The 25,951-nt window shown below is 50.1% G+C and overlaps 3 protein-coding genes across 7 annotated transcripts; 1 reads left to right on the forward strand and 2 right to left on the reverse strand.

Moving 5' to 3' along the window:
- The first annotated feature begins 1,015 nt into the window (after positions 1–1,015).
- On the forward strand, positions 1,016–6,156 carry WDR55 (WD repeat domain 55). 5 transcript variants are annotated; one of them, XM_089335976.1, is made up of 8 exons: positions 1,072–1,332; positions 1,904–2,027; positions 4,110–4,210; positions 4,295–4,382; positions 4,492–4,671; positions 4,998–5,097; positions 5,191–5,360; positions 5,445–6,156. In XM_089335976.1, the coding sequence occupies exons 2-8, from the start codon at positions 1,966–1,968 to the stop codon at positions 5,764–5,766; spliced, it is 1,023 nt and encodes a 340-aa protein (XP_089192102.1). In that variant the 5' UTR covers positions 1,072–1,332; positions 1,904–1,965; the 3' UTR covers positions 5,767–6,156. The 5 variants fall into 5 exon arrangements, 4 of the variants coding, with proteins under 4 accessions (XP_008253351.3, XP_089192102.1, XP_089192101.1 ...); XM_089335975.1 differs by having other exon boundaries at positions 1,081–1,332; positions 1,900–2,027; XR_016236210.1 differs by lacking the exon at positions 1,904–2,027 and having other exon boundaries at positions 1,016–1,332; positions 4,998–5,107.
- DND1 (DND microRNA-mediated repression inhibitor 1) lies at positions 5,997–8,586 on the reverse strand. Its single transcript, XM_051844299.3, has 4 exons — positions 8,437–8,586; positions 8,186–8,303; positions 7,396–7,857; positions 5,997–6,919 (listed from the first exon to the last, which is right to left on the reverse strand). Exons 1-4 carry the CDS (start codon positions 8,458–8,460, stop codon positions 6,462–6,464), a joined length of 1,062 nt encoding a protein of 353 aa, XP_051700259.1. The 5' UTR covers positions 8,461–8,586; the 3' UTR covers positions 5,997–6,461.
- A 229-nt stretch (positions 8,587–8,815) lies between these two features.
- HARS1 (histidyl-tRNA synthetase 1) lies at positions 8,816–25,890 on the reverse strand. The gene is made up of 13 exons (XM_002710255.6): positions 25,748–25,890; positions 25,377–25,466; positions 16,983–17,102; positions 14,301–14,396; positions 13,633–13,758; positions 12,856–12,963; positions 12,607–12,705; positions 12,283–12,376; positions 11,980–12,107; positions 11,648–11,890; positions 9,860–9,976; positions 9,537–9,683; positions 8,816–9,213 (listed from the first exon to the last, which is right to left on the reverse strand). Exons 1-13 carry the CDS (start codon positions 25,835–25,837, stop codon positions 9,142–9,144), a joined length of 1,530 nt encoding a protein of 509 aa, XP_002710301.3. The 5' UTR covers positions 25,838–25,890; the 3' UTR covers positions 8,816–9,141.
- Positions 25,891–25,951: the final 61 nt, after the last annotated feature.

Consider the following 25,951-nt stretch of genomic DNA (forward strand, 5'->3'; position numbering starts at 1 on the left):
CCATATGGGATGCCAGCGCTGCAGGTGGTAGCTTACCCCCACAACGCTGGCCCTGCCCTGTTTTCACCCGGATAGGACAAGGCTTTTTGAGTAAGTCAGCTTTGTGCATGACCCGTGAGGCTGACATTACACTGATGCAACAGCACCGAAAACGGTTAATTTCAGACAACACCCAGATTCCATGGTTGTAGGCTGTTGTCCCTATTAGGTCACAGAGACCTCTGGCTCAGACGAAGAAACTTAGGGCACTAGGAGCAAGACGTTTGGCTTGACCGCAAGGTTAAAATTGAGTCTCTCCAAGCTTCACGGAGGTGGTCGAGGCCCTCTGATTAGCCACATAGCGAGAGACAAGGACTCTCAACACCACACAGCAACTTTTCCAGGCAGCAAACGGGAGAGGCAGCGTCTCAGGTGCCTCAATTCTTTCATGCCTCTAAAAGCCACAGGAGCACCTTGTTCCTTCTCATCAGCCCCATCCTGCAGGTGCTCCCATCACTGTGGATCCCCGGAAACTGAGATATCCGGAACCGCAGCAGTAGTGCCCATTTTCCTCTTCAGGAACTCATTGGTAGCTCTAGGCATTGCCATTCCATCCGGCCTACTGAAAGTCCGGAACTAAACTATAGCAACAGGCGCAGGGCACCACTGTTCGGTCCCGGAGAGGTTGGGCGCGGACGGCAGCGGCTTGAGCGTGTGCGCTGGCTGCCGGCGGTTTACGACCCCTGTCTCGTGTGGGACTTTTGCCGCTTCCTGACCGCTCTGGCTGCTGTTTGCCATCTTGGTTTCACCTCGCTACGAATGTTAATATCGCGAAGGTATTAGTTCCTCCTCAGAGTTAACAGGAGCAACAATCGGTGAGGGTGAACTTTAACGCAATTCCCAAGGGAGGGAGGGAGGGGTCGACGGCCACACAGCCTACTCCACCACGGGCTACAGCCTTACACGGCGGGCCGCGGGGGCACCGCTTCTCTGTCAGTTCCTCCTACTGCGACGGCCGACCCGCCTCTTCCGGGTGACGTCAATGCCTGGCGACACTTCCGGGCCCGACTCCTGAAGAGGAAGTCGTGCCTTGGTCCACGCCTCCTACCGTGTGCGTGAGTGGTGGCGTCCTTTCAGAACCTCGCTAGCTACTCACCGAAACATGGATCACACGTGTGAGGAGAGGCCTGCAGAGGCTGCGAGTGACGAGGAGGACCCTGACTCCACGGAGGCCCCTGCCCGAATCAGGGACACCCCGGAAGACATTGTGCTGGAGGCGCCGGCCAGTGGGCTAGCGTTCCACCCCTCCCGCGACCTGCTGGCGGCAGGAGATGTGGACGGGGACGTGTTCGTGTGAGTGAGCTGCAAGGTCCGGGACACGGTGGGTGCGGGAGCGCCTGGTCTGGAAGCTCCGAGGGACGGAGCTGAGACCAGGAGGGAGGAACGTTGCAGAGCGACAGATTTTGCTGAACCCCTCTTGTCTGATGCATCCTAAAACATTCGGCTTTGAACATGTTGCTACACAGATCTGTTGGAAGAACCGAAAGGAAGAAAAAATAGCAGGGGTATCGTGACCGAGCCCAGAGACCATAGCAAGAAAAGGAGGCATCTAAGGCCCTTTATTCCCCACCAGATTATTGATCCTGAAACAGGCTCTTCGGGGCGCTTGCGTTGTAGCTTCTGTCCGTTTAATTGATCTTTCAAAAACACAGATCAGCCCATGGCCACATTTTACTGCTCCACAGTAAAAACTTTATAGATTACGAGTGAGTTGCTCTGGTCTTTTTATCATGGTGACAAGGGAGGGAGGCGTTCACAGCCTATCCTGGCACTGGCTACAGCCTTAACTGGGACACAGTGGGCCTAGGGGGTGCAAATGATTTACTCTGTTAATTTTTTTTTTTTTTTAATTTTTGACAGGCAGAGTGGACAGAGAGAGAGAGAGACAGAGAGAAAGGTCTTCCTTTGCCGTTGGTTCACCCTCCAATGGCCACCGCGGGCAGCACGCTGCGGCCGGCGCACCACGCTGATCCGAAGGCAGGAGCCAGGTGCTTCTCCTGGTCTCCCATGGGGTGCAGGGCCCAAGCACCTGGGCCATCCTCCACTGCACTCCTGGGCCACAGCAGAGAGCTGGCCTGGAAGAGGGGCAACCAGGACAGAATCTGGCACCCCAAGCGGGACTAGAATCCAGTGTGCCGGCACCGCAAGGCGGAGGATTAGCCTAGTGAGCCACGGCGCCGGCTCTGATAATTTTTAAAAGATTTATTATTTGTCAGGGAAAGTGTAAGGGAGGGGCAGGGGAGGTATTTTCCATCCCCCAATTCACTCCCCAAATGGTAGCAGCCACCTGGTCCAGTATGTAGGAGCCAGGAACTCTTTCCCACTCTGTCCCATGTTGGTGGCAGGAGCACAAGTACTTGGGCCATTCCTATAATGTGCTCCTAGGCACATCATCAGGGAGCTGGATTGGAAGTGGAGCAGCCAGGACCCAAATAGGATGCCAGCCATATATTAACCCTTTGTGCAGCACTGCTGGATTTATCCTGTCCTTATTACGTGTACACAAAATGCCACTTGCAGCAAACGGGTTATGACTGGAATTTGTAAAATCTTTTTGGAATGTAATATGTAGCCCATTATGTTTTCCATTTCATCTGCCTCTAGTCCCTGGTAGGTGCTCAATACATGTTTGATTTTGAGCACAAAATGTAGGCTGGAAGCAGTGAAAGCCATTGAAGGTTTTAAACAGCAGAGTTCTGCTATGTGATTCACTTATTTAAACCTCGTTCCCTTATTACCTAATGGCCACGGGCTAGGTGACTTATGTATTTTCATTTTTAAGATGGGAGTAACTAGCACCTTGTAGAAGGGACCAGGTAGTCAGGCAAGTGTCCAAATGTAGGCCCCCGTCTACCTTTGCCCATATCTACAGTGCCCGACACTGAGGAGTCACCCAGACCTCCACCTTTCTGCACATCCCTATAACTTTGGTTTATCAAGTTCTGTTTCTGCTTCAGAAAAAGTTTTAGACAGGGCTGGCACTGTGGCACAGTGGGTTAAGCTGCTGTCTGCAGTGCTAGCTTCCCATACGTGCATCAGTTCAAGTCCAGGCTGTTCCACTTCCAATCCAGTTCCTTGCTAATGTGCCTGGTAGAGCAGCAAATGATGGCTGAAGTGCTTGGGTCCTTGCACTCTCGTGGGAGACCTGCAAGAGGCTCCTGGCTTCAGCCTGGCCCAACCGTGGTGGTTGCAACCATTTGGGGAGTGAACCAGCAGAATGATCTGTCTGTCCCTTTCTCTTTCAGATAAATCTTTTATTAGAAACACTGAGCAAATGTACCTTGAATTAATGTACAGGTACTCCTGTGACTTAGAATGGGGTTACTTTCAGATAAACTCATTGCAAGCTGAAAATATCCTAAGTAACTCATTGATTGCATTTGCGCTAACAAACATCCTAGCTAGCGACGCAGTACACCAGCCAGTATCAGCTGTGCAGCATCACAAGAGCATCTTACTGCATACTGCTAGGGTGGGAACAGACCAGGATTCCAAAGACACTTTCTTTTTATTATTTTATTTTTGACAGGCAGAGTTAGACAGAGAGAAAGGTCTTCCTTTTTCCGTTGGTTCACCCTCCAAGTGGCTGCTGCTGCTGGTGCGCTGCGCTGATCCGATGGCAGGAGCCAGGAGCCAGGTGTTTCTCCTGCTCTCCCATGGGGTGCAGGGCCCAAGCACCTGGGCCATCCTCCACTGCACTCCCTGGCCACAGCAGAGAGCTGGCCTGGAAGAGGGGCAACCGGGACAGAAGCCGGCGCCCCGACCGGGACTAGAACCCGGTGTGCCGGCGCCGCAAGGCGGAGGATTAGCCTAGTGATCTGTGGCGCTGGCCCCAAAGACAGTTTCTAATGAATGTGTACTTTGACATCAGAGTTGAAAAAGCCCAAGTAGTCTGCATATTGAAAGAAAACAAGACCTAATAATTTAAACTCGCTGGAAATGGGAAAATGGGATGATAAGCTTATAGGGGCCTGGAGATGTGTAAACAGGATCTCCTGAGTAGGTGGGCGGGGGTTTTATGGGTTTGGTCTCTGTACTCCATGCATCACCCTCCTCCTACTGTCCCCCAGGTTCTCCTACTCTTGCCAAGAGGGAGAAACCAAGGAGCTCTGGTCCTCAGGTCACCACCTCAAGGCCTGCCGTGCAGTGGTGTTCTCTGAAGACGGGCAGAGTGAGTAGAGGCAGGCAGCAGCTGGCAGCGTGGCCATGGGAAGGGAGCACTGACCAGCACTGTGACCTGTCCCTTCTCCCCCAGAACTTGTTACTGTCTCCAAGGACAAAGCCATCCACTTTCTGGATGTGGAGCAGGGTCGGCTGGAAAAACGCATTTCCAAAGCTCATGGGTAAGGGAGCCTTTTGTGTGTATGAAGTTGGGGGTTGGGGGGGGGAGGTAAGGACTGGGCAGTTCCTGCTGGGACAGAAATCCTCCAGGTGCTGCATTTGTGTGTCCAGGGCTCCTATCAACAGTCTGCTGCTGGTGGATGAGAATGTTCTGGCCACTGGGGATGACACAGGTGGGATCCGGCTTTGGGACCAGCGGAAGGAGGGCCCCTTAATGGACATGCGGCAGCATGAGGAGTACATCGCCGACATGGCTCTGGACCCAGCCAAGAAGCTGCTGCTGACAGCCAGGTCCAACCCACCCCCCCTTTTTTTTTTTTAAGGGAAAGGGGTTTATTGGGGAAAACCCAGCAGACTGGAGGGGAGGGACGAAGAAGGATGAGAGAACAGTAAGAGCGAGAGAACAGTAAGAGCGAGCCGAGAGAGGAGAGAAGCCAAGAGAGCCAGGTGTTCAGGAAAAGGCCCTTTTAAAACTTTGCCTGAGGGCGGGCAGGGAAGCTGGAGCAGGAATCCCATTAGATGGGGGTGGAGCTTGACAACAGTGGTTGGTTGGTTTTTTTTTTTTTTAAAGCTTTCCTTAGAGCTTCTGGCTAAGCCTGCTGCTTTGTTCTCTGCAGTGGGGATGGCTGCCTTGGTGTCTTCAACATCAAGCGACGCAGGTTCGAGCTGCTCTCAGAGCCTCAATCTGGGGACTTGACCTCTGTCACCCTCATGAAAGTACAGCTGAGTATGATGGGATCCTGGTGTGTGTAAACTAGGGGCTCGGTCTGAGCTGGTGCCACAGACATGATCTGCCCTGTTTCCCTGCAGTTTGGGAAGAAGGTGGCCTGTGGCTCCAGTGAAGGTACCATCTACCTCTTCAACTGGAATGGCTTTGGGGCCACCAGTGACCGCTTTGCCCTGAGAGCGGAGTCCATCGACTGCATGGTTCCGGTCACTGAGAGTCTGCTGTGCGCTGGCTCCACCGATGGCATCATCAGGTGAGGGAAGCCAGGACAGCCCTCAGGCTGTATGGGAAGGGCAAGCCCCGCTAGCCTGTACCCAACACTGTTCTTTCCCGGCAGGGCTGTCAACATCCTGCCAAACCGAGTGGTGGGCAGCGTGGGCCAGCATGCCGGGGAGCCCGTGGAGAAGCTAGCCCTCTCCCACTGTGGCCGTTTCCTGGCCAGCAGCGGCCATGACCAGCGCCTCAAGTTTTGGGACATGGCCCAGCTTCGAGCTGTGGTGGTGGATGACTACCGGCGGCGCAAGAAAAAGGGCGGGCCCCTGCGAGCCCTGAGCAGCAAGGCCTGGAGTACTGATGATTTCTTTGCAGGGCTGAGGGAAGAGGAAGAGGGTGCCAAGGCTCAGGAGGAAGGGGAGGAGACGGAGGGTGACAGTGACTGAGGGGCGAGTGGACTCTCAGGACAGGTCCTCGCTGGGCACGTCTTTGTTTCCTGGAGTGGATCCTAAGGGAGGATTGGAACCTGTAATACCCTGTTGTGCAGGTTCAGATGCACAGCAGGCCCAGGACTCAGGGCACTGATGGGACGAAGTACTTGCCCTGTGGCAGCTGTTCTCTAGGCCAGTGTAAAGACAAACCCTACGCTGGGGGCCAGAGAGCACAGACACATGTATATACTAACCAGGGGTTTAATATAAATACAACCAGCATAGAAAACGTCGAAACGATACATAAACCAAAACCATAGTGCCAAGTGCTAGGGACGAAGGGCAGAATTTCTGACCCTTTGGCTCAGCCGGTCCCCCCAAATAAAAAAACCGAAGTCAAAAAAATCTAACAGATTCATGTGCAGAGGGTGGGAAGGAATAGCAGGGGAGGGCAGGGTGGGTATGTCACAAAGGGAAGACCATGGGTTAGGTGGAGACTCAAAGGGGAGAGGACAAGGCCCACCAGCGTAACTCAAGCCAAACCTGAGCTGCCCCAGACACGCTGGGGCTATGTCCCAACAGGGAAGTTATCAGGCCGAGGTGCCTTCCCCCTTTTTTAATCAGCTGGTCGGCTGCCCAGGCCTGCTGGGCTGGGGACCGACACAGGCTCTGCCAACCGTTATAGGCTGCCTCTGTTGAGAGGACGGGGGTCACTGCTTAACTATGGTACCTGCCTCAGCCCCAGCAGACCACAAGAGGCTGGCCCCAGGCTCACCCAGGGCTTCCAGCAGCCGTGCAGACACGGCATCCTTGGCTATCTCATGCCCATCCTGCCCATCTGTGGCAAGCACAACCCAGATGAGGCCACTGAAGGGCACTGGATGCCCAGGGATCACCACCTGGTACCAGAAGCGGTGCCAGCCAGCAGGGCCCGTGCCCAAACACTTGGTGAGGAATACTGGGCTGCCCAGTTTCATTCGTTGGCACAGCAGCTGCAGGGCAGCCCGCGCTCCTTGGGACCCTAGCTTGTCCCTGGCCAGGGCCAATCGGTTGCCCTCAGGCTGAAGGTACCGTAGTGAGGGACCCACAAGCTGCTGGCGCAGTCGCTGCCTCAGGTCTGGCTTTAGCCACTCCACAGCCACCTGCTCTCCGCAGAGGCGGGACTGCCCTGCAGGAAAAAAGACAAGAGACAAAGCAGCTCTAAGCCCTGGGCCCACCCAGTCCTGACCCTGGGAGCCCCAAGGAATTACACAGGTGAGTGTTTACTTAACAGCATGTGCATTTCCTGGTATGACCTCTAAAGGGGGGTGAAGTTGCTCCTTGCTATAACCATCACAATGACTTATCTTTACTGTGATATGCTTGCTGAAAATCGGGCAAGCTCCCAAATACCACATGCACATAGTTAATTCTCAAAACAGGAAAAGTTTCTAGTTTCTTTGAAATGCTGAAGATTAAAAGTGTTAATGCACCTACAGTGGCCCTATTGGAAATAACTTGACATCAAACACAACGTAAGGTCATAAACCCAGGCACGCTTAACTCCAAATTTTGTGACTTCAACTGCTGTGTAAAGTGACTAGCAGAATGTGTCAGGCCCCCACCACGTCCCCGCCCCGCCCCGCCCCGCGCCTCCAGCCCTACCTTCCACCAGGGCCTTTTTGGCCATAGCAGCAGCGCGGTGCGAGCTGAACTTGAGCAGCGCGATCTGCGTGAGCGCCGGCCCGGGGCTGGGCAGCAGCAGCGCCTCTTGCAGGCCGGGGCCCAGCGGCTGCAGCGCGAGCAGCAGCGCGTGGTGGCTCAGACCCGGCGGCAAGCCCTCCACGCTCAGCTCGCACTTCTCCGTGCTGCGGCACACCAGCAGCGGGCAGGAGGGCCGCAGCGGGTGGTTGTGCAGCGTGGCGATGGCGGCCTGTGCGCCGCGCCGTGAGCTGTAGCGGGCGTAGGCGAACCCGCGGTTCAGGCCGCTGAAGGTCATCATTAGGCGGAATTCGTAGAGGCGGCCCACGCGCTGGAACAGTGGGATCAGCTGGTGCTCGTACACGTCCTGGGGCAGCCGCCCTATGAACACCTCGGACCCGGCCGGCGGTGGGCTGCCCACCCAACCTGGGGGAGGGGGTGTGGAGGGAGCTCTGTCATCCACCGGACCGTCCCGAGTTCGCACCCGCGACCGTCAGTCCAGTGGTACAGTGCCCGTATCCCGGTCCCTGGCACAATTACGTGACTGGACTAACAGGGCTGGCGGAAAGTAGGTGCAAGTTATGTCTGGTTCCTTTACTCGACGGGGCGGGTGGGCGGGGAGGCAAAGTCCAGTGTCCTCATGTGCTGGGGGAGGGGGTATAAACTCGGGCAGTTTGGGGTTTTTTTGTGATGCCTGGGGCAGGCCCCTCCCCCAAAGGCTGGTCGGGCGCCGTCGAGGCTGCGGCTACTGTACCTGGGGGTGGCCCGCCATACTTCCTCTGCCCGTTCACCTGCACCAGCCGGATGCCCGTCTCCCTGACCCACGCCTCCAGGGCCGCCTTGTTCTCTGGATTCACCCTCTCACACCATTGCTGAGGGAAAAGGCAGGTTGGAAAGGCTGAGCCCAGAGCTCGCCCCCACCTCTCCTGCGCCGTTGGCGTCCCGGCGGCCACCCCCCGCTGAGCAGGCGGAGCTCCTCTGCGCCCATGCTCGCCAACCACTTACCTCACACTCGCGCTTGGACTGCATGGCTCTCCCTCCTTTGCCCTCCCGCACCCTATTTATAACCTCCTCTGCGACGGCCTCTGGAAGCTTCTCTACTCTTCCACCCCCCACGTTCTCATTGGCTCTGCGCACGACCCCGCCTCTAAAGGGTGGAAGTATCCACTGCACGTGCGCCGCCGCGGGCCCTCGGGGAGCCGCAGGTGAAAGCCAGAAACTCTGGCGGTGGAGTGCGCGGGCAGCCCTGCCTTCCAGGCGCTGGGCGCTCGACCCTCAGGGCACCCTTCGCCCCACGGACCAGGCGGTGGGCTGCGTTTTCCGCTGAAGTGGCCTGAATGGGTGGCTCAGGCTCTGCAGCTAGACGTCAGAGATGCAGGCAAGCTCCAGTGGTAGAGGCAATTTTATTGGACCTTTGGCGACTGGCACTGGGGCCGAATCTGCTTTATCTGCAGTGGGGCCCCGCAGAGGGCACCTCAGACCCAGGGCCTGTAGCCCAGGGGTGCATGCTGCACTCATCGGCTGCGGCCCTCTAGAGAAAGCGGTGGAGTTCTTGCCCATTTTTGCCAGTGACTACCGGTAAAATCATCATAATACAAGTCTCTGTTTAGTCACTTTCAGGTCTTCCTGCAGGGCCAGGAACGTCCAGAGCTGTTTTGGTGCACCTCCGATGGTGCCAGTTGCACTTCCTTTCCTGACAGGCGGCTGGCTTCAGCAGATGCAGTGGGGCTGGTCTGTTCTCCTTTTGATTTCCTCCACCAGGTCTTCCCTTCGGACGTCCACCTGGCCAGGAAGGGGGAACAGGGTGGAATGAACATCTTCCATCGCACTGCGCCCAGAGCGCCTGATTCTTCCAACAGTCAGCAGCTCTGACTCAGCTGGAAGCAGGAACCCAACCCAATACTTTAGGCAGACAGGCATGGGGTGTATGTGCTGATGGGGGTTTACCTTGCGACAACCACAGCAAGAGGTTAGGCATGCCCTTAGGTCTTTTACAAGTTGGGACAGCGTGAATGGCAGACCTTTGTTCAGGTCTTGAATAGACATAGGCCTGCCGACACGGCATACACTCCCTAGTGCTATCGCCTTTCCTCGTGCCCCCTTACCTCTTCCCTGCTAGCCACTGAACGGAGCTTGATGACCCCGTCCTTGAGCTCCTGCTCGCCGATGATGGCCACCAGCGGGATGCCTGCCTCCTCACAGTACTGCAACTGGTTCAGGAGCTTTGGGTTCTTCTTGTAGAGTAGTTCGGCCTGTGGGGGACCAGGGTGGAAGATGAAGGCTGGCTTCTGCTGTCCTCAGATAACCTCCCGGGGGCCCAAGCTTCATTCCACGATGTAATGCCAGGAGCCACTAGAGGGTGAGCTTTTATGTAGTTGGTGTCCAGCCCTCCCAGGTACGCTGTAGCCCTGGGGTTTGCCTCCCGTACCTTGATCCCAGCATCCCACAGCTCAGAGACAAGCTTCAGTCTCTCCTCCAGGAGCTTCTTCTGTGCAGAAGCCACAAGGACCTGTGTCTCTGTGGTTCGTACCTTCTCCTCTAAAGCCTGGGGAAGGGGCAGATGAGAGGGAGCTGGGCTAGCCTCTTCAAGGAGCAAACACAGCAGCCTCTAGTTAGTGCGTCCCCGCAGGGAAGGGGCCCAGTGTCTCAGCTAGCAAGTGGGTATAAGACAGGAGGGAGGAAAAAAGGAAATGAACTGATTTGTAGTTACCATTTGCCAGAATAACCTTAGGCAAGGACAAAGGTACCTTATTTACAGTAACTTTAAGTTCATCTCCACCTAGGACTTTTATGGTCCACAAGAACATGCACAAAGTACCGCGCCTCTCATCATTCAATTACAGGGAAGAACTCAGAATGTGTGAGGATGAGGGGTAATGGACAATGCTGTTGTTGTCCTTTGACTTTTTCTAGAAAACTATTTTTTAATTTTTTTTTTATTTGAAAGAGAGTGCAAATGCGAGTGAGCTTTAATCCGCTGGTTCACTCCTAAAATGGCCACAATGGCTGTGATTGGGCCTGGCTGAAGCCAGGAGCCAGGAGTTTCTTCGTGTGGGGTGCAGGGGCCCAAGCACTTGGGCCATCTTCTGCTGCTTTCCCAGGTGCATTAGCAGAGAGCTGATTTGGAAGTGGAGTAGCTGGTTCCTGATCTGGTGCCCATTACCTGTTAGGCCACAACACAGTGGAACGCCTGGCTGTTTGGCCTGGCCCAATCCTGACTATTGCAGCCATCTGGGAGTGAACCAGTGGATGGATGACCTCTCTCTCTAACTCTGGCTTTCAAATAAATAAATTAGTCTTATTAAAAAAAAAAAGGGGATAGGAACAGTGGGAAAGTTGTCAGAGCATTCCCCAAAGGATGAAATGCACTGAGCTATTTAAGAGCAGCAGCAAAGGTCTCAGACTACGACGAGCTCCCCTGGTGCTATTCTAGATACTATAGAGTCCATGCAGTCATCTGAGGGATCCCAGGTCTTCAGACACATGCTTCCCTCTCGGAGACAGTACTACAGCGCACTGAGACCCTCGAGTTAACTGCCTGCATTTCAAGTCTGACACTGCCGCTTGTTTAGCTCCCTGCTAATGTGCCTGGGAAGGCAGTGAAAAATAGTCAACATACTTGGGTCCCTACCACCCATGTGGGAGACCAGGATTGTGTTCTTGGCTTTGGGCTGGCCCAAACTTGGCTGCTGCAGTCATTTGGAGTGAAAACAGAGGATGGAAGATCTGTCTCTGCCTCTCTCTTCTCACTCTGCCTTTCAAAGTAGTAAATGCATTTTCAAATTCTGACCCACTTAGAAGTTTTAAGACCTTCAGCAAATTAATTCACCTATAATGCAAATAATACAAGAGGACTCTAATAATTATGTTAGATAACGCATGAAAAGTACCAAGTACAGTGCTTGGCCCATGGCAGCAAAATGGTAAGTATTCCATGTCAGGAGGAAGCTCTGGATCGTTGATAAATCAACCATGATTCCTGATAGCCCTGAGGGAAGCAGGGACCCAGAGTACAGTATTCAGTGGAGAGAGGGAGAGCAGAGATCCACAAAACCGGCCTGTAATGGGTGGGAATCTGTGAAGCGTAGCAATGCTCTTTCCATTTTTCTGAGATAGGCTCTTTGCCCAAACAGCACCACTTTCTCCCTTGGAGATCAAAGACAGCTCAGATGCTATCACACGCCCAGACTCTCTTCTTCTTACCGCCTTGACCTACCTCAAGTCTCTGCTCCACGATGGAGAAGATCCGTTCCACCCCAATGCTGAGCCCCACACATGGAACCTTGCGCCCTCTGGGGTCGAACATGCCCACCAGCCCATCATAGCGCCCTCCAGCGGCCACACTGCCCACGCCCGAGGGCTCGTCCCCTGCTTGAGCTGGGGTCTGCAGCAGCACTGCCTCATAGATCACCCCAGTATAGTAGTCTAGCCCTCGAGCGAGACTTAGGTCAAACGAGATCTGTGGAAACAAGGATGTGGTCAGTACCAGATTAGGGTCAGGGACCTGAAATCCCATTCCAGGGACCTCCCATGCCCAGCTTGACTCACTTTGTCATTAACGCCAAACAAGGTCAGATACTCAAACAGCAACTTCAGGTCTCCCAGGCCCTCCATGGCCTGTTTGTTTTGAGACAACTTAGGATCCTGGAGCAGCTGCTCTACTAGAGACACTCCACCTGGGGAGACAGATTTGTTTGCCAGATTGACACAGAGAAGAAAAGGGTCGGATTGTAACTGTATGTACATACGTATGTGTGAACACACACTCTTCCCCCTACACACACCCTCATACAACTTCAGGGAGGTTGGGGACAGGGAATGGCAGCTGGGGAGGCTGCTTCCATTCCTCACCATGCTGCTGCACATAGTCACCAATGCGGTCAGCCACCTCGGGTGCAAGGCCCTTCTCTCCCACCATCTCATTCTTCACTTCCTCCCAGGATACCTGGACACACAGACACCAGTTGGGACCCTGTGGCAGCTTCTCTCCCAAAAAACAAGCATAGACCCTCTTTGGAGAACAGTCTAGAAGCAGAAGCTACCCTTTGACCTACATCCTGTGGCTACTCTTCCTTTGGTGGGCCTGGAGGTAGGCACCCCTCTCTCCTAATCTCATTTTCCGTTTCTTAAGGCAGGGTGAGATCTAGGAAAAGAGTCAAGTGTTTGGGTCGTCACCTTGTCCAGCTTGTCTACTGAGGAGCAGATAGTCCGGAACTTGCTATCAGGAACACCACAGATGGCAAACATTCCATCTAGGATGCGCCGATCATTAACCTGCGGGGACCCAAGGCATAGTTAGTGAAGGACTCTTTCAGTTACATGATCCTCAATAGCCCTGGTCACTTGGGGCTACTGATCCCTCTGCTCATTCTCCTGTGCAAGGCCAGGCCCACCTTTGCCCTCCCAGCCCCATCCAGCTCTGACCTTGACAAGGAAGTCGCCTATCTGAAGCGAGCTCAGGATCTCACACATGATCTTCAGGCACTCTGCATCAGGGATCATGGGGTCAAACTGCCCAGCAATGTCAAAATCCTGCAGCAAGAGGAATAGCCAGAGATTCTCACGGTTCAGCCCCCTGAAGCGGCCTTCTGGGAGCTCTGTTCTCTCTCCATGAAGGCCTATTTGCATACAAGCACAGACTTTGTCCTGCATTCTCTATGACTGATCAGCGTAGAGGAGCCCCAGCATTCTTGGGCTTTTCACCAGTCCTGGTTTCCTTTCCATCTACTACACTGTCCCTCCATTGTTTATTTCTTCATCATCTTAATTCCTCCTCCTGCTGTGGGGCAATTATTTAGTCTTAATCCTTAATCCTTGTTTTCTATGCTCATCTAGAAGCTTGCTATCAGTCTTGGTGATTTCATATCTGAAGTATGATTTCCTCATCCTCTGTTGCTATCCCATCACTGTGAATTAATAGAAAAGATACCAGCCGTAGAGTTCTCCTGCTGACTTTGATTTTCTTATCCCTATGATACCTTCATCTGCTGAGTATTAAATTTATACATGTAAAATAAAGATACTAATGTCTCCTGCCCTCCCCTCAAGGCCATTGTGAAATCTACATGAAAACACAATAGAAATCTTGAACATTATCTGGGACAACCAGTTGCTTTGGACACCACGAGTATTCAATAGATTCTTGTGGCTTGAGGGAGGGCCCAAGTTACCCATCCTGTCCTACCACTTCCCGGTACTCACACACTGGTAGAATTCCCGATATCGGCCACGGGTCATGGCTGGGTTATCCCGTCGATATACCTTTGCTATGTGGTAGCGTTTAATGTTGGTCAGTTTATTCATTGCCAAATACCGAGCAAAAGGAACCTGGTCACAGAGAGTTAAGGAGAAAGTGCCTCCTATGACTGTCTGGAAGTTATCGCCACCAACAGAAGCTGGGGTCTAACCCCTCCCTGTGTGGGTACAACCACCACTCATAAGATAAACAGCACTTGAACATCAGAATCAACTATGCTACCACGAGGGGCAACTGAAGTGTCAAGAAAGAGAAAGGCTCCTTTCTGTTTGGTAGTGTCTCCCCAAGGCTACAGACTACTATCTAGCTGCCCGCAAGTGCAGCAGGGGGCTAGACAGATTGGACAGAGCAGAAAAAGGGCCCCAGGTGGGCTCTCTAAGCAGATGATCTCTTACAGCTTGGAGATAGCTTACTCATGATTAGATTGACAAGGCTATGTTCTGTTTAGCCAAAGATCAACTCATGGTTTAGAGAAATAATTCCCCTAGCTGCCAAGCCTCATGTTTAAACCTACCTATGTCTTCCTCTCCCTATCCCTGAGGCTAGAAATAGCCCCAGCCCCACTGAGGGCCAATCCATCCAAGGTCCTGAGAGCCCTGGCTTAGAAAGATACAGTGAGATCATAGCGAAGGGACAGCAACTCGCCACCCTGGTCCTTCAGGTCATAGATAAGTTTGGAGTCTTCGCCATACTTTCCGGTCAGTGTTTCCTGGAAAAAAAAGAAATGTGCTTAAAATCATAAATATAATACTAAAAAAGAACATAACACTTTAAAGAAAGTTTGGCAAACAAAAACCCACTACTCTATTGTTACATTTCAATCTGTCTACCTTTCTCTTCATCCCAATTCTTATGTGTTTAACAGTTACAATGAAAAGGAACAACAATTTTGTGTTGATTTTCTTCTTTCCATTTTGTGACACAAGTGAAGTATTATTTTTATAAGACTCATAACATTCTGGTGAGAAAAAGCTCAGTATTTACTTTCTTCCTAATGTTATACTGTTAGATGTTTAGGTTATCCTAATTTTCAAAAAATTTTCCAGGACTTTTTAATAAGTATGTTTTGGTACTTAGCCTTTACTTTTCAAAACTATTATTCTTGAGGATAAACTCCTATGAGTGGATATTAGGCCAGCAAATATACATGGTTCATGGTTTTACGATATCTGAGATTTGAGCAATGTCAAAAGCCCAGTGTCCTCTGGGTGTCACAGAGAAGTCCTGATCTGTCATGTCTTCAACAGGTGATAACTTGTTTCACTTACTAGAATGGCAAGGATAAAAAGTCTAAAGATTCCCAATGTATAGAATCAGAAAGAACCATACACGGTTGGTATCATGGGCTGAATTGGGTCCTCTAATCCCCAAATGTGCAAGCTGAAATCCTAACCCCTGTCAACCTCCAAATTACCTTTAAAGAAGTCATTAAGCTAAGATGAGGTCATAGGAAAGGCCCTAACCCAATGTGACTGGTGTCCTTATAGGAAGAGGAAATTTGGACACAGAGGGAAAATGATGTGAGGACGAAGGGAGGAGCTGGTCATCTAAAAGCCATGGAGAGTCCTTGGGTCCAAGAAGGAACCATCCTGCCAATACTTCATCTCAGACCTGCAGCTTCCCGAACTGTCAGAAACCATGTTTCTGTTGTTCAGGATACCCACTCTATGACACGCTGTTAGGGCAGCCTAAGCAAACAAATACAGTTGGTAAAAACATAAATGGGTATACTCTTTTGACCCAGAAATTTCATTTATATGATTTGATCCTACAGACCAATGTCCACCGTGGTAGACATTGTTCTGAGCACTAAGTATCTATCAAAGAACAAGACAAAGGCAGTGCCTGCTATCAGGTAATCAGAAACAGGCACTACATTCATGCAGGGAAACAGTCGATGGGTGATTTCAGTCATAGCTACTCTAAAGGAAATCAAACACGCTGATGTGGTAGACAAGGGCTACTTTAGGAAAAGACAGTTGGAAAGGATTATTTGAGGAATGGTATTTTAGCTGAGACCCTAAATTAAAATGTACTAAATAATTTAATCTGAAATTAAAGTCAGGCAAAGAACTTGCAAAAAGGGAATACAGAAAAGGGAAGAACAAGAGAAAAAAAAGGTCCTGAGGTAGAAAGACAGTATGTTCTAGAAACAGAAAGAAGACCAGAATAATGTAATGGACAAGAGGAAGAAAAGCATGAGATGATGTGGGGAAGGCTGTGGTCAAATCATCTATTGGTTTGTAAACCAAGTAAAAAAGAGTTTGGGTATTTTTCTTTTTAAGATTTTTTATTTATTTATTTGACAGGCAGAGCCACAGAGAAGAGACAGAAAGGTCCTCCCTCTGTTGGTTCACCCCCCAAATGGCTGCCGCAGCCGGAGCTACACCGATCCGAAGCCAGGGGCCAGGTTCCCCATACCTAGTCTCCCATGCGGGTGCAGGGGTCCAAGCACCGGGCCATCCTCCACTGCCCTCCCAGGCCACAGCAGAGAGCTGGACTGGAAGAGGAACAACCAGGACTAGAACCTGGCGCTCATATGGGATGCCGGCGTCGCAAGCAGAGGATTAACCAAGTGAGCCACGGCGCCGGACCCCAAGAGTTTGGGTATTTTAAGTATAACGGAAATCACTGAGCTTTAAGCAGGGAGTGGTGAAATTTGTTTTGAAAATTCTTATTAACTTACGGGTAGAGGGTGGGAGTGAGTGAGGGAGAGAGAAAGCACTCCCTATTTACTGGTTCCAAATGCCCACAATGGCCCTGGGCTGAACTAGTCTAAAGCTGGGAACTCAATCCAGGTCTCCCACGTGGGTGGTAGGGACCCAATTGTTTGCACCATCACTGTACAAATCACTGTCAGGAAGCATTTGCAGGAAGCTGGAGTGAGGAGCTGGAGGCAGGGCGTGAACTTAGGCTCTCTGATATGGGACGTGTGCATCTTAACTGCTAGGCCAGTAACAGTAAAAACAGTAAAAAACTAGAACCAATGTCAAGGTCTACCAATAGAAGACTGGTTGCATATACATATGGAATGCATGCATCTAGAAAATATCTTCATTAAAATGCAGGGGAAAGGAGCTAGAATAACCTCCACTCCTCATCAGGGCTCTCTTGGAAGCCATGGACACAACCAAGACAAATAAAAGGCTGCTCCGTGCCACTGCTGAACTCTTCCTCATTGGAGAAGGCCTGTGTCCACAACAGCAGCAGGGTCTTTAGGCCCTCTCTCTTCTCATCCTCTTTGTTATTTGTATGTCCACTCTTCCACCATGCAGTTTCTCCTTAAATGTCTCACCTTTAGTTCAAACACAGGCGTATCAATGACTTCTGCACCGTGGCGCTTGAAGCAGCGGATGATGACATCAAACACCTTCTCCCGGACTGCCATCTGCCGGGGACTGTAGTCTCTTGTGCCCTTTGAGTTAAAAACAGCCAAGGAACCAGGGATGAGATTGAAAAACAAACATGAGTAAGTTATAGAAATATAAAAGGATGACTTCAAGAACGAGAAAAGCAAATCCTTCCCCAAACTTAGATCTTCCTACAGGCTGCTGGGCTGTAAAATGGGTACAGCTAATTCCCTATTAAGCCCACACCCATTTGCTGTCAGCCTCCCAGATTCCATTTCCTTTTCAACTTGGTTCTAGTTTCTAGAATTCTCAGAACTCTTTTCTCCAAGGAATTTTTCTTTTTTCTTTTCTTTTCTTTCTTTCTTTCTTTTTTTTCTTTTTTTTTTTTTTTTTTTGACAGGCAGAGTGGATAGTGAGAGAGAGAGACAGAGAGAAAGGTCTTCCTTTGCTGTTGGTTCACCCTCCAATGGCCGCCGCGGCCGGCGCACCGCGCTGATCTGATGGCAGGAGCCAGGTACTTCTCCTGGTCTCCCATGGGGTGCAGGGCCCAAGCACTTGGGCCATCCTCCACTTCACTCCCTGGCCACAGCAGAGAGCTGGCCTGGAAGAGGGGCAACCGGGACAGAATCCGGCGCCCCGACCCGGACTAGAACCTGGTGTGCCGGCGCCGCTAGGCAAAGGATTAGCCTGTTGAGCTGCGGTGCCGGCCTCCAAGGAATTTTTCTAAAAACTCTTTCTGGGAATAATAGAGTATTTCCCTGCCTAACACAAATAAATACCTGCCTGATAACAAGAACATAACCAATTCAAACTCAGTCAGCTAGTTGAATTTTAAACTCTACAAGCGCTTTTCTCTCGACATGACTATTCTTTTGAATCCTAATTAATAGTACTATTTGTTCTCTAATTTGCTTCTGACAACAGCCTTAAGGCATGGGCAGAGTTTTTTTTCCCCTCTGAATATCACAGCCCACACCCCCCCTTTTAAAAAAGATTTTATGTATTTATTTGAGAGGCAGAGTTACAGACAGTGAGAGGGAGGGAGGGAGGGAGGGGGAGAGAGAGGTCTTCCATCCGCTAGTTTACTCTCTCCAAATGGCCGCAACGGCTGGAGCTTTTTATTAAAAGCATTACTACAGTCAGGAGCAATTTACAGTTTATCTGACATGGAAGCAATTAGGTACCCAATTCTCTCTTTTCTCACTCATAACTTATTCTTCTATTTATTTGTTTTTTTTTTCTCACTCTATTTATTCTTCTATTTATTTGGTTTTACACCGGTGCGTTACCAGAGCACCAGACAAAGGAACTGTGGTGCTGTCTGCAAGAACTCTTCCAGGACGTTAACTTTTCCGCGACAGCTTAGGCAGAAGGATTCTGTGGCTGGATTACAGGACACTGAGAAGCCAGGCATTACTTAAGGCCACTCAGCAAGCGCGTGGCAGTCAGGACTAGAACTCTGTTCTCCTTCCAGATCAGTTTCTACTCAGGGCTTTTACCACTTACTCCAGCACCTTTTGGTCTCAGGCCCTCGTCCCACTCTTGCTATTTATTAAGGTTCCCAAAGGGGATTATACTTATCAGTATTTGCTGTATTAGAAATTAAAACTGCAAAAATGTAAGGACATTTACTAGCTCTTTTAGCAAATAATAAATCCATTACAGATTAACATAAATGATACTTTTGGAAAATGCAACCATTTTCCCAAAACAAAAAGATTTAGTGAGAAGAATGGCACTGATTTACATCTCTGCAAAGCTATAATGTCTGGATTGTCAAATATGCTTTTTATATTCAATCTATTGCGATGTTGTTTGAAGTATGTGAAGAAAATCTAGCCTTATACACATAGGTTTTTATAAAAGGAGGAGCATTTTATAAACTTTTCAGCTAAACTGGTGTATGGAACTACACCAAAAATTCAACTAGTACTAGTTTCTTTCTTCCTTCATTCCTCCTCTACCTCCCTCTCCCTATCTTTTAGGTTTTATTTATTTGACAGGCAGGCAGAGAGAGAGAGAGAGAGAGAGAGAGAGAGAGAGAGAGAGAGAGAGATCTTCCTTGCACTGGTTTACTTTCCAAATACCCGTAACAGCCAGGGCTGGGCCATGTAAAAGTCAGGAGCCACTAACTTGATCCAGGTCTTCCAGAGACATGGCAGAAATTCGAGGACTTGGGCCATCATCTGCTGCCACATTAGCAGGAAGCTGGATTAGATGTGGAGGCAGCGGGGTCAGCATTGTGGCATAGTAGGTTAAGCCACAACCTGCATGCCAGCATCCCATATGGGTACTCGTTCAAGTCCTGGCTGCTCCACTTTTGATCCAACCCCACAATGTGCGTGGGAAAGCAGCAGAAGATGGCCCAAACACTTGGGCCCCAGCCACCCACATGGGAGACCAGATGGAGTTGCAGCTTCCTGGCTTCAGCCTGACCCAAACCTGGCTATTGTAGCAGTTTGGAGAGTGAACTAACAGATGAAAATCTCTCTTTTCTCTGTCTCTCCCTCTGTCTGTGTAACTCTGCCTTTCAAACAACAAAAACAAAAAAATGGAAGCAGGCAAGATTTGATCCTTTGCATTCCAATATGGGACGCTGGCATCCCAAGTGGCAGCGTAACCCACAATGCCTGCCCCGCAAAGACTGGCTGCAGTATAGGCTCTTAAAGCTACATCAATGAATCCTTCCTACTGTCACATTAAAATCCTGTAATCTCTCAATTACACAGGTAACTAGACTAGTCAGATTCACAGAGGTAGAAAGTAGGATAGTGGCCACTAGACGCTGAAGGATATTGGAGCAGGGAGGTACTATTTGGTGTACATGGTTTCAGTATGAAATGATAAAGGTTTTGGAGATGGATAGTGGTGACGGTTGTACGGCAATGTAAGTGTACGATGCTGGGGGATCTTCAAAACGTTCACAGAAAATGCATATTATTAATAGAACTATACATGGATTTTGTTAAAAAATTTACACCAAAATAAACTTACCTTTTAATTCCATTTTTTCCCCACAAAATTATACCAATGTCTTTTACTTCAAGCTACTGAACTATACACTTAATTTTTTTTTTTTTTTTTTTTTTAGAGTCAGAGAGAGAGAGAGAGAGAGAGAGAGAGAGAACTTCCATCCACTGGTTCACACCCCAAATGGCTGAAACAGCCAGGGCCGGACCAGGCCAAAGCCAGCAGCCAGAGGCTGGGAGCTTCATTCAGTCTCCCACATGGGTGGCAGGAGCTTTTCCCAGGCCATGAGCAGCGAGCTGAATCAGAAGTCCAGCAGCTAGAACATGAACCAGTGCTCACATGGGATGACAGCGTCCCAAGCTGCGGTTTTACTTGTTATGACACAACATCGACTCCCTCAAAATTTTTTAATGTGATAAATTTCATGTTACATGATAAATGCATGTTACATGCATTACTATAACATTACTATAACCTATACTTTGAATGGATTTTTCACTCATGCATATTGATTATTTGGAAAATATTGGTTTGCTGGTGATAGTTATACAGATATTTGAAATGTTGATAATATTTCTTTTTTTTTTTCTTTTGACAGGCAGAGTGGACAGTGAGAGAGAGAGACAGAGAGAGAGGTCTTCCTTTACCATTGGTTCACCCTCCAATGGCCATTGTGGCCAGTGCATCGCGCTGATCCGAAGTCAGGAGCCAGGTGCTTCCTCTGGTCTCCCATGCGGGTGCAGGGCCCAAGGACTTGGGCCATCCTCCACTGCACTCCCGGGCCACAGCAGAGAGCTGGACTGGAAGAGGGGCAACTGGGGACAGAATCCGGTGCCCTGACCGGGACTAGAACCCGGAGTGCCAGTGCTGCAAGCGGAGGATTAGCTTATTGAGCCACGGCGCCAGCCAAATGTTGATAATATTTCATTATACAGGGCTGGCACAGTGACATAGGTAAAGCCCCAGCGTGCAGTGCTGTCACTCCTTATGGGTGCCGGTTCAAGTCGTGGCTGTTCTACTTCTGATCCAGCTCCCTGCTAATGCACCTGGGAAAGTGGTGGAAGATGGCCCAGGTCACTGGGCCTCTGCACCTGCCTGGAAGACCTTGGAAGAAGCTCCTGGCTCCTGGCTTCAGATCAGCTCAGCTCCAGCTGTTGCAGCCATTTGGGGAGTGAACCAGTGGATGGAAGACCTCCCTCTCTTTCCAATAAATAAATCTTTAAAAAATATATTTATTGGAAAGTAGAGGTGCAGAGTTACAGAGAAAAAGAGAGACTTTCCATCTGCTGATCCATTCCCCAATGGCTGCAACTACCAGGGCCTGGAGCCAGGGGCTTCATTCAGGTCTCCCATGTGGGTGGCAAGGGCCCAAACACCTGGATCATCTTCCTGCTTTTTCCAGGACATTAGCAAGAAGCTAGATACAAAATGGAGCAGCTGGAACATGAACCAGCACCCAGGAGATGCTGGCATTGTAGGCAATGGCTTTATTTGCTATGCCTCAACACCAGCCCCAAGTGCCACTGTCTTGTTTTGTGCTAAGGCATTAGCCGTTCTATTCATAAGTGCTTTTGCACCTTTTTTTTTTTTTTTTTTTTTGACAGAGTGGAAAGTGAGAGAGAGAGAGACAGAGAAAAAGGTCTTCCTTTGCCGTTGGTTCACCCTCCAATGGCCAGCGCAGCCGGCGCGCTGCGGCCGGACTGCGCTGATCCGAAGGCAGGAGCCAGGTGCTTCTCCTGGTCTCCCATGCAGGTGCAGGGCCCAAGCACTTGGGCCATCCTCCACTGCATTCCCAGGCCATAGCAGAGAGCTGGCCTGGAAGAGGGGCAACTGGGGACAGAATCCGGTGCCCTGACCGGGACTAGAACCTGGTGTGCCGGCGCCGCTAGGCAGAGGATTAGCATGTTGACCCACGGCGCCGGCTGTTTTAGGGGCTGGCATTGTGGCATGGTGGGTTAAGCCACTGCCTGTGATAACAGCATCCCTTATGAGCACAGGTTCAAATCCACAATGCTCCACTTCCTTTCCAGCTCCCTAATAATGGGTCTGGGAAAGCAGTGGAAGATAGTCCAAGTACTTGGGCCCCAGCTAGCAAATGGGAGACTCAGATAGAGTTTCAGGCTTCTGGCTTCACCCTGGCACAACCCCAGCCATGTGGGAAGACCCTCTACCCCAGCCATGAGATGGAAGACCTCTCTGCCCTGCACTCCTGGTCTCTCTGCCTTTCAAATACATAACATAAATCTTTTTTTTTTTTTTTTTGACAGGCAGAGTGGACAGTGAGAGAGAGAGACAGAGAGAGAAAGGTCTTCCTTTGCCGTTGGTTCACCCTCCAATGGCCGCCGCTGCAGCCGGCGCACCGTGCTGATCTGATGGCAGGAGCCAGGATCCAGGTGCTTTTCCTGGTCTCCCATGGGGTGCAGGGCCCAAGCACCTGGGATAAATCTTTCTTTTTTTAAAATGTGATTTAACAAACTACAGTGGATATTAACTCCCCAACATAATCTCATTTTCTATTAACATTATGGAAACTTTCAGACATACAGAGAATAGTTTTATGGTTACTATGTATCCCTTTCCTGGCTTCAACAACCATTAACATCCACTGTTCTTGTTTCATTTAAATGCTGACATTCTTTCAGAAGTACTTTAAAGTAAATCTCAGACATCACATCATCCCACCCATACTTACTTCAGTATGATTCTCTAATACATAAAGGTTTAAAAGGAAAAACTCAGAATATGAAAATGTCTTTCTTATAACCAACAAAACTAACTAGCCTCTTAATATTATCTACCAGCAAGGCATGTTACATTTTCCCCTGTTGCCTCAGCAATACCTTTTTATGAGTGGCTTATTTGAATCCAATTCTAAATGAAGGCCATGCCTTGTATTCGGTACATACACCTATACCTACTAAAAGTATACATATACTATCTAAAAGTATACACATACCTTGGGGCTGGCACTATGGCACAGCGGGTTAACACCCTGGCCTGAAGCGCCGGCATCCCATATGGGCGCCCGTTTGAGACCCGGCTGCTCTACTTCCAATCCAGCTCTCTGCTGTGGCCTGGGAAAGCAGTGGAGGATGGCCCAGGTCCTTGGGTCCCTGCACCCGTGTGGGAGACCCAGAAGAGGCTCCTGGCTCCTGGTTTCGAATCAGCGCCGCGTTGCGGCCAGCTGGGGATTGAACCATCAGATGGAAGCGCGCGCGCGCGCTCTCTCTCTCTGCCTCTCCTTCTCTCTCTGTGTAGCTCTGACTTTCAAATAAATAAATAAAAGAAAAAAAAAAATAAAAGTATACATATACCTAAACATATACTTATGCATATATCTAATAGGTATATACCTATACATATACCTATCTAAAAGTTTCCTTTTTTGAAAAAAAAGTATTTGTTGATGAAAATGAGACATTTGTTCTTTTTTTTTTTCTGGACAGGCAGAGTGGACAGTGAGAGAGAGAGACAGAGAGAAAGGTCTTCCTTTGCCGTTGGGTCACCCTCCAATGGCTGCCGAGGCCAGTACGCTGCGGCTGGCACACCGCACTGATCCGAAGGCAGGAGCCAGGTGCTTCTCCTGGTCTCCCATGGAGTACAGGGCCCAAGGACCTGGGCCATCCTCCACTGCACTCCCGGGCCACAGCAGAGAGCTGGCCTGGAAGAGGGGCAACCGGAACAGAATCCGGCACCCCGACCGGGACCAGAACCCGGTGTGCCAGTGCCGCAAGGCGGAGGATTAGCCTATTGAGCCACGGCGCCGGCCGAGACATTTGTTTTTAAAAAATTTTCACATCCCAGATCTGGTTAACAATATTCTGAATATGTCATTTAACATGTTATTAAGTGGTATAACATAGCATTTCCTATAAACTCTTAGTTCAAAGACCTGGTCAGATTCAGGTTCAGCTTCTAGCAAGAATCCTTCATGGGTGGTGCTATATGCTTCTTACTGCATCACATCAGCAGAAGATCGTGTCTTGCTGCTCTACTTTTAGTGATGTTAAGACTAATTCAGTTTGGGTGAGGACCAATCTATCACAAAATATCCATTAAGTTTTCCATTTTACAGATTGCATAATCATTGATATCACTGCTTTGAGATTTTATTCTGTCTCTCTAACCTTTGAAAATGAGTTGTGTGTAGTGAAAGAACTGTTCAATGAATTTAAGAGCCCAAAGTGTTAATCTTAACACAAGAAAGACAGTATCATCTCTCTCCTTTGGAATTCAATTTCAAATACATTCATTAAATACTTATTTTCAGGCACTGATTCTGAGCCTCAAGGTAAATAAACTACGTGAGTACAAAAAGTCAATACAATTATAAAGGTATGGGGCTAGCGCTGTGGTGTAGCTGGTAAAGCTGCTGCCTGCAGTGCTGGCATCCCAAATGGGCACCAGTTCGAGCCCCAGCTGCTCCACTTCCAATCCACCTCTCTGCTATGGCCTGGGAAAGCACTAGAAGATGGCCCAAGTGCCTGGATCCCTGCACTTGCATGGGAGACCCAGAAGCTCTTGGCTTCGGATTGGCACAGCTCTGGCCCTTGTAGCCAATTTGGGAGTGAATCAGCAGGCGGAAGACCTCACTTGGTCTCTTTCTCTCTGCCTCTCCTTTTCTCTCAGTGTAACTCTGCCTTTCAACTAAATAAATAAATCTTTAAAAAAATATATAAAGGTATGAATGAGTGCCAAGGGAACCCCGATGAATGGGTAAATACTCTGTTTACAAAACTTACAAAGGGACACTTGAACAGAAATCCTGGAAGATGCGCTAGGACTCTCCAGCTTCATTCCTTTCTACTTTGCTTCTGTATTAGCCTTACAGGTCTTGCTTTGGTCCTGGCAACTACCAAAGTTCCCTCCTGCTTCAAGATTTCCATATTCTACCTGGATCTATCTTCTTCACCCCCCTGGCTATCTCCTCCCTATCAGTGACCTTTTCCCAGACTCCTCAGTCCTGCTTTATTTTCTCAGAGCATCCTTCTTTATTTCCTTTTACCACTTGCCACAATTTACAGTCACAATTGGATGATCTGTTCGCATTTTGTCTCCTTCGGTACAGTGTAAGCTCCCCGAGGGCAGCCTGTATTGTCCACCATGGTGTATTCACTGTCTGGTACAGCACCAGGGATGTGGGAGGCATATTTACTACATGAAAGGAGGAGCAGCAGCAGGTCGACTCCCCTGCATACCCGGCTGGCCTAGTTTCTGTCATCCCAGAATGACTCCCGCCCGGAGCCACTGTCAGTCCTCTGCAATATCTCAGGTCCTCACCCATCACCTGCTCCGGGGAAATAGACATGGGTGCCCTCGTGAATGGAGTTAGGGACTATCTCAGCGTTTTCTTCCAGGAACCCCGTTACCTTGGGAGTTTTGAGCACAAATTTGTGTTTGCTCTCATCAGGGCCCAGCTGTGCCTTCAGTTTCAGGAGTTTCGCCACCTCCTCTTCGATCTATGGAGGGAAAGAAGTCGCTGGGCTATCCGTCAGTCACTTCCCTGCCTCCCCCACCATTCATTCAGTATTCCTCCCTCCTCAGACTGCAGGGCAGATCTGTCTGCTCAGGCCTGGCTTTGCTTCTCTGGGCACCCACCCCGGCCACCTCCCTACGGGGCCCATCCTCCTCCCTACCAGCCCGGTCCCTTCTCCCGCGTCCCTGACCTCTGTTCCGAAGACTCGGGCTTTAAATCCTCCCTGGATTTGCCTCGGCCCCTCCCCTGCCATCTGAGTCCCACCTGTTCGGCGCTGGCCTTCTGCTGCTTGAGACCTCGCACGCGCTCTCCCTGAAGTCGCACCAGCTCCTCAAGCGCCGCACGGTCAGCCATCCCTGCTGCTAACTGAAGCTGAGACCGGCCCGGCGGAATCAACCTTAGCGTTCAGCCTGGATGACTTCCGGCTATCGAGTCGCCCTCCTGTGCGCCTAGAGAGCCTCCGTCAGG

This window comes from Oryctolagus cuniculus, chromosome 6, assembly GCF_051225735.1.
Source record: "Oryctolagus cuniculus isolate XC-2025 breed Fujian yellow rabbit chromosome 6, ASM5122573v1, whole genome shotgun sequence".
NCBI lineage: Eukaryota > Metazoa > Chordata > Mammalia > Lagomorpha > Leporidae > Oryctolagus > Oryctolagus cuniculus.

Bases quoted from the DNA above. Each gene is read 5' to 3' on its own strand.
- WDR55 (XM_008255129.5), top strand. From the start codon at position 1,142: ATGGATCACACGTGTGAGGAGAGGCCTGCAGAGGCTGCGAGTGACGAG. The intron at 4,211-4,294 runs GTGAGTAGAGGC...CTTCTCCCCCAG, and splicing joins GTTCTCTGAAGACGGGCAGA to AACTTGTTACTGTCTCCAAG. The intron at 5,098-5,190 runs GTACAGCTGAGT...GTTTCCCTGCAG, and splicing joins CCTCTGTCACCCTCATGAAA to TTTGGGAAGAAGGTGGCCTG.
- DND1 (XM_051844299.3), bottom strand. From the start codon at position 8,460: ATGCAGTCCAAGCGCGAGTGTGAG. The intron at 7,858-8,185 runs GTACAGTAGCCG...CCCCTCCCCCAG, and splicing joins GTATGGCGGGCCACCCCCAG to GTTGGGTGGGCAGCCCACCG. The intron at 6,920-7,395 runs GTAGGGCTGGAG...TTTTTCCTGCAG, and splicing joins CAAAAAGGCCCTGGTGGAAG to GGCAGTCCCGCCTCTGCGGA.
- HARS1 (XM_002710255.6), bottom strand. From the start codon at position 25,837: ATGGCTGACCGTGCGGCGCTTGAGGAGCTGGTGCGACTTCAGGGAGAG. The intron at 12,377-12,606 runs GTGACGACCCAA...CTGTGTGTCCAG, and splicing joins CAGTAGACAAGCTGGACAAG to GTATCCTGGGAGGAAGTGAA. The intron at 12,108-12,282 runs GTGAGGAATGGA...CTGTCTCCCCAG, and splicing joins TGACTATGTGCAGCAGCATG to GTGGAGTGTCTCTAGTAGAG.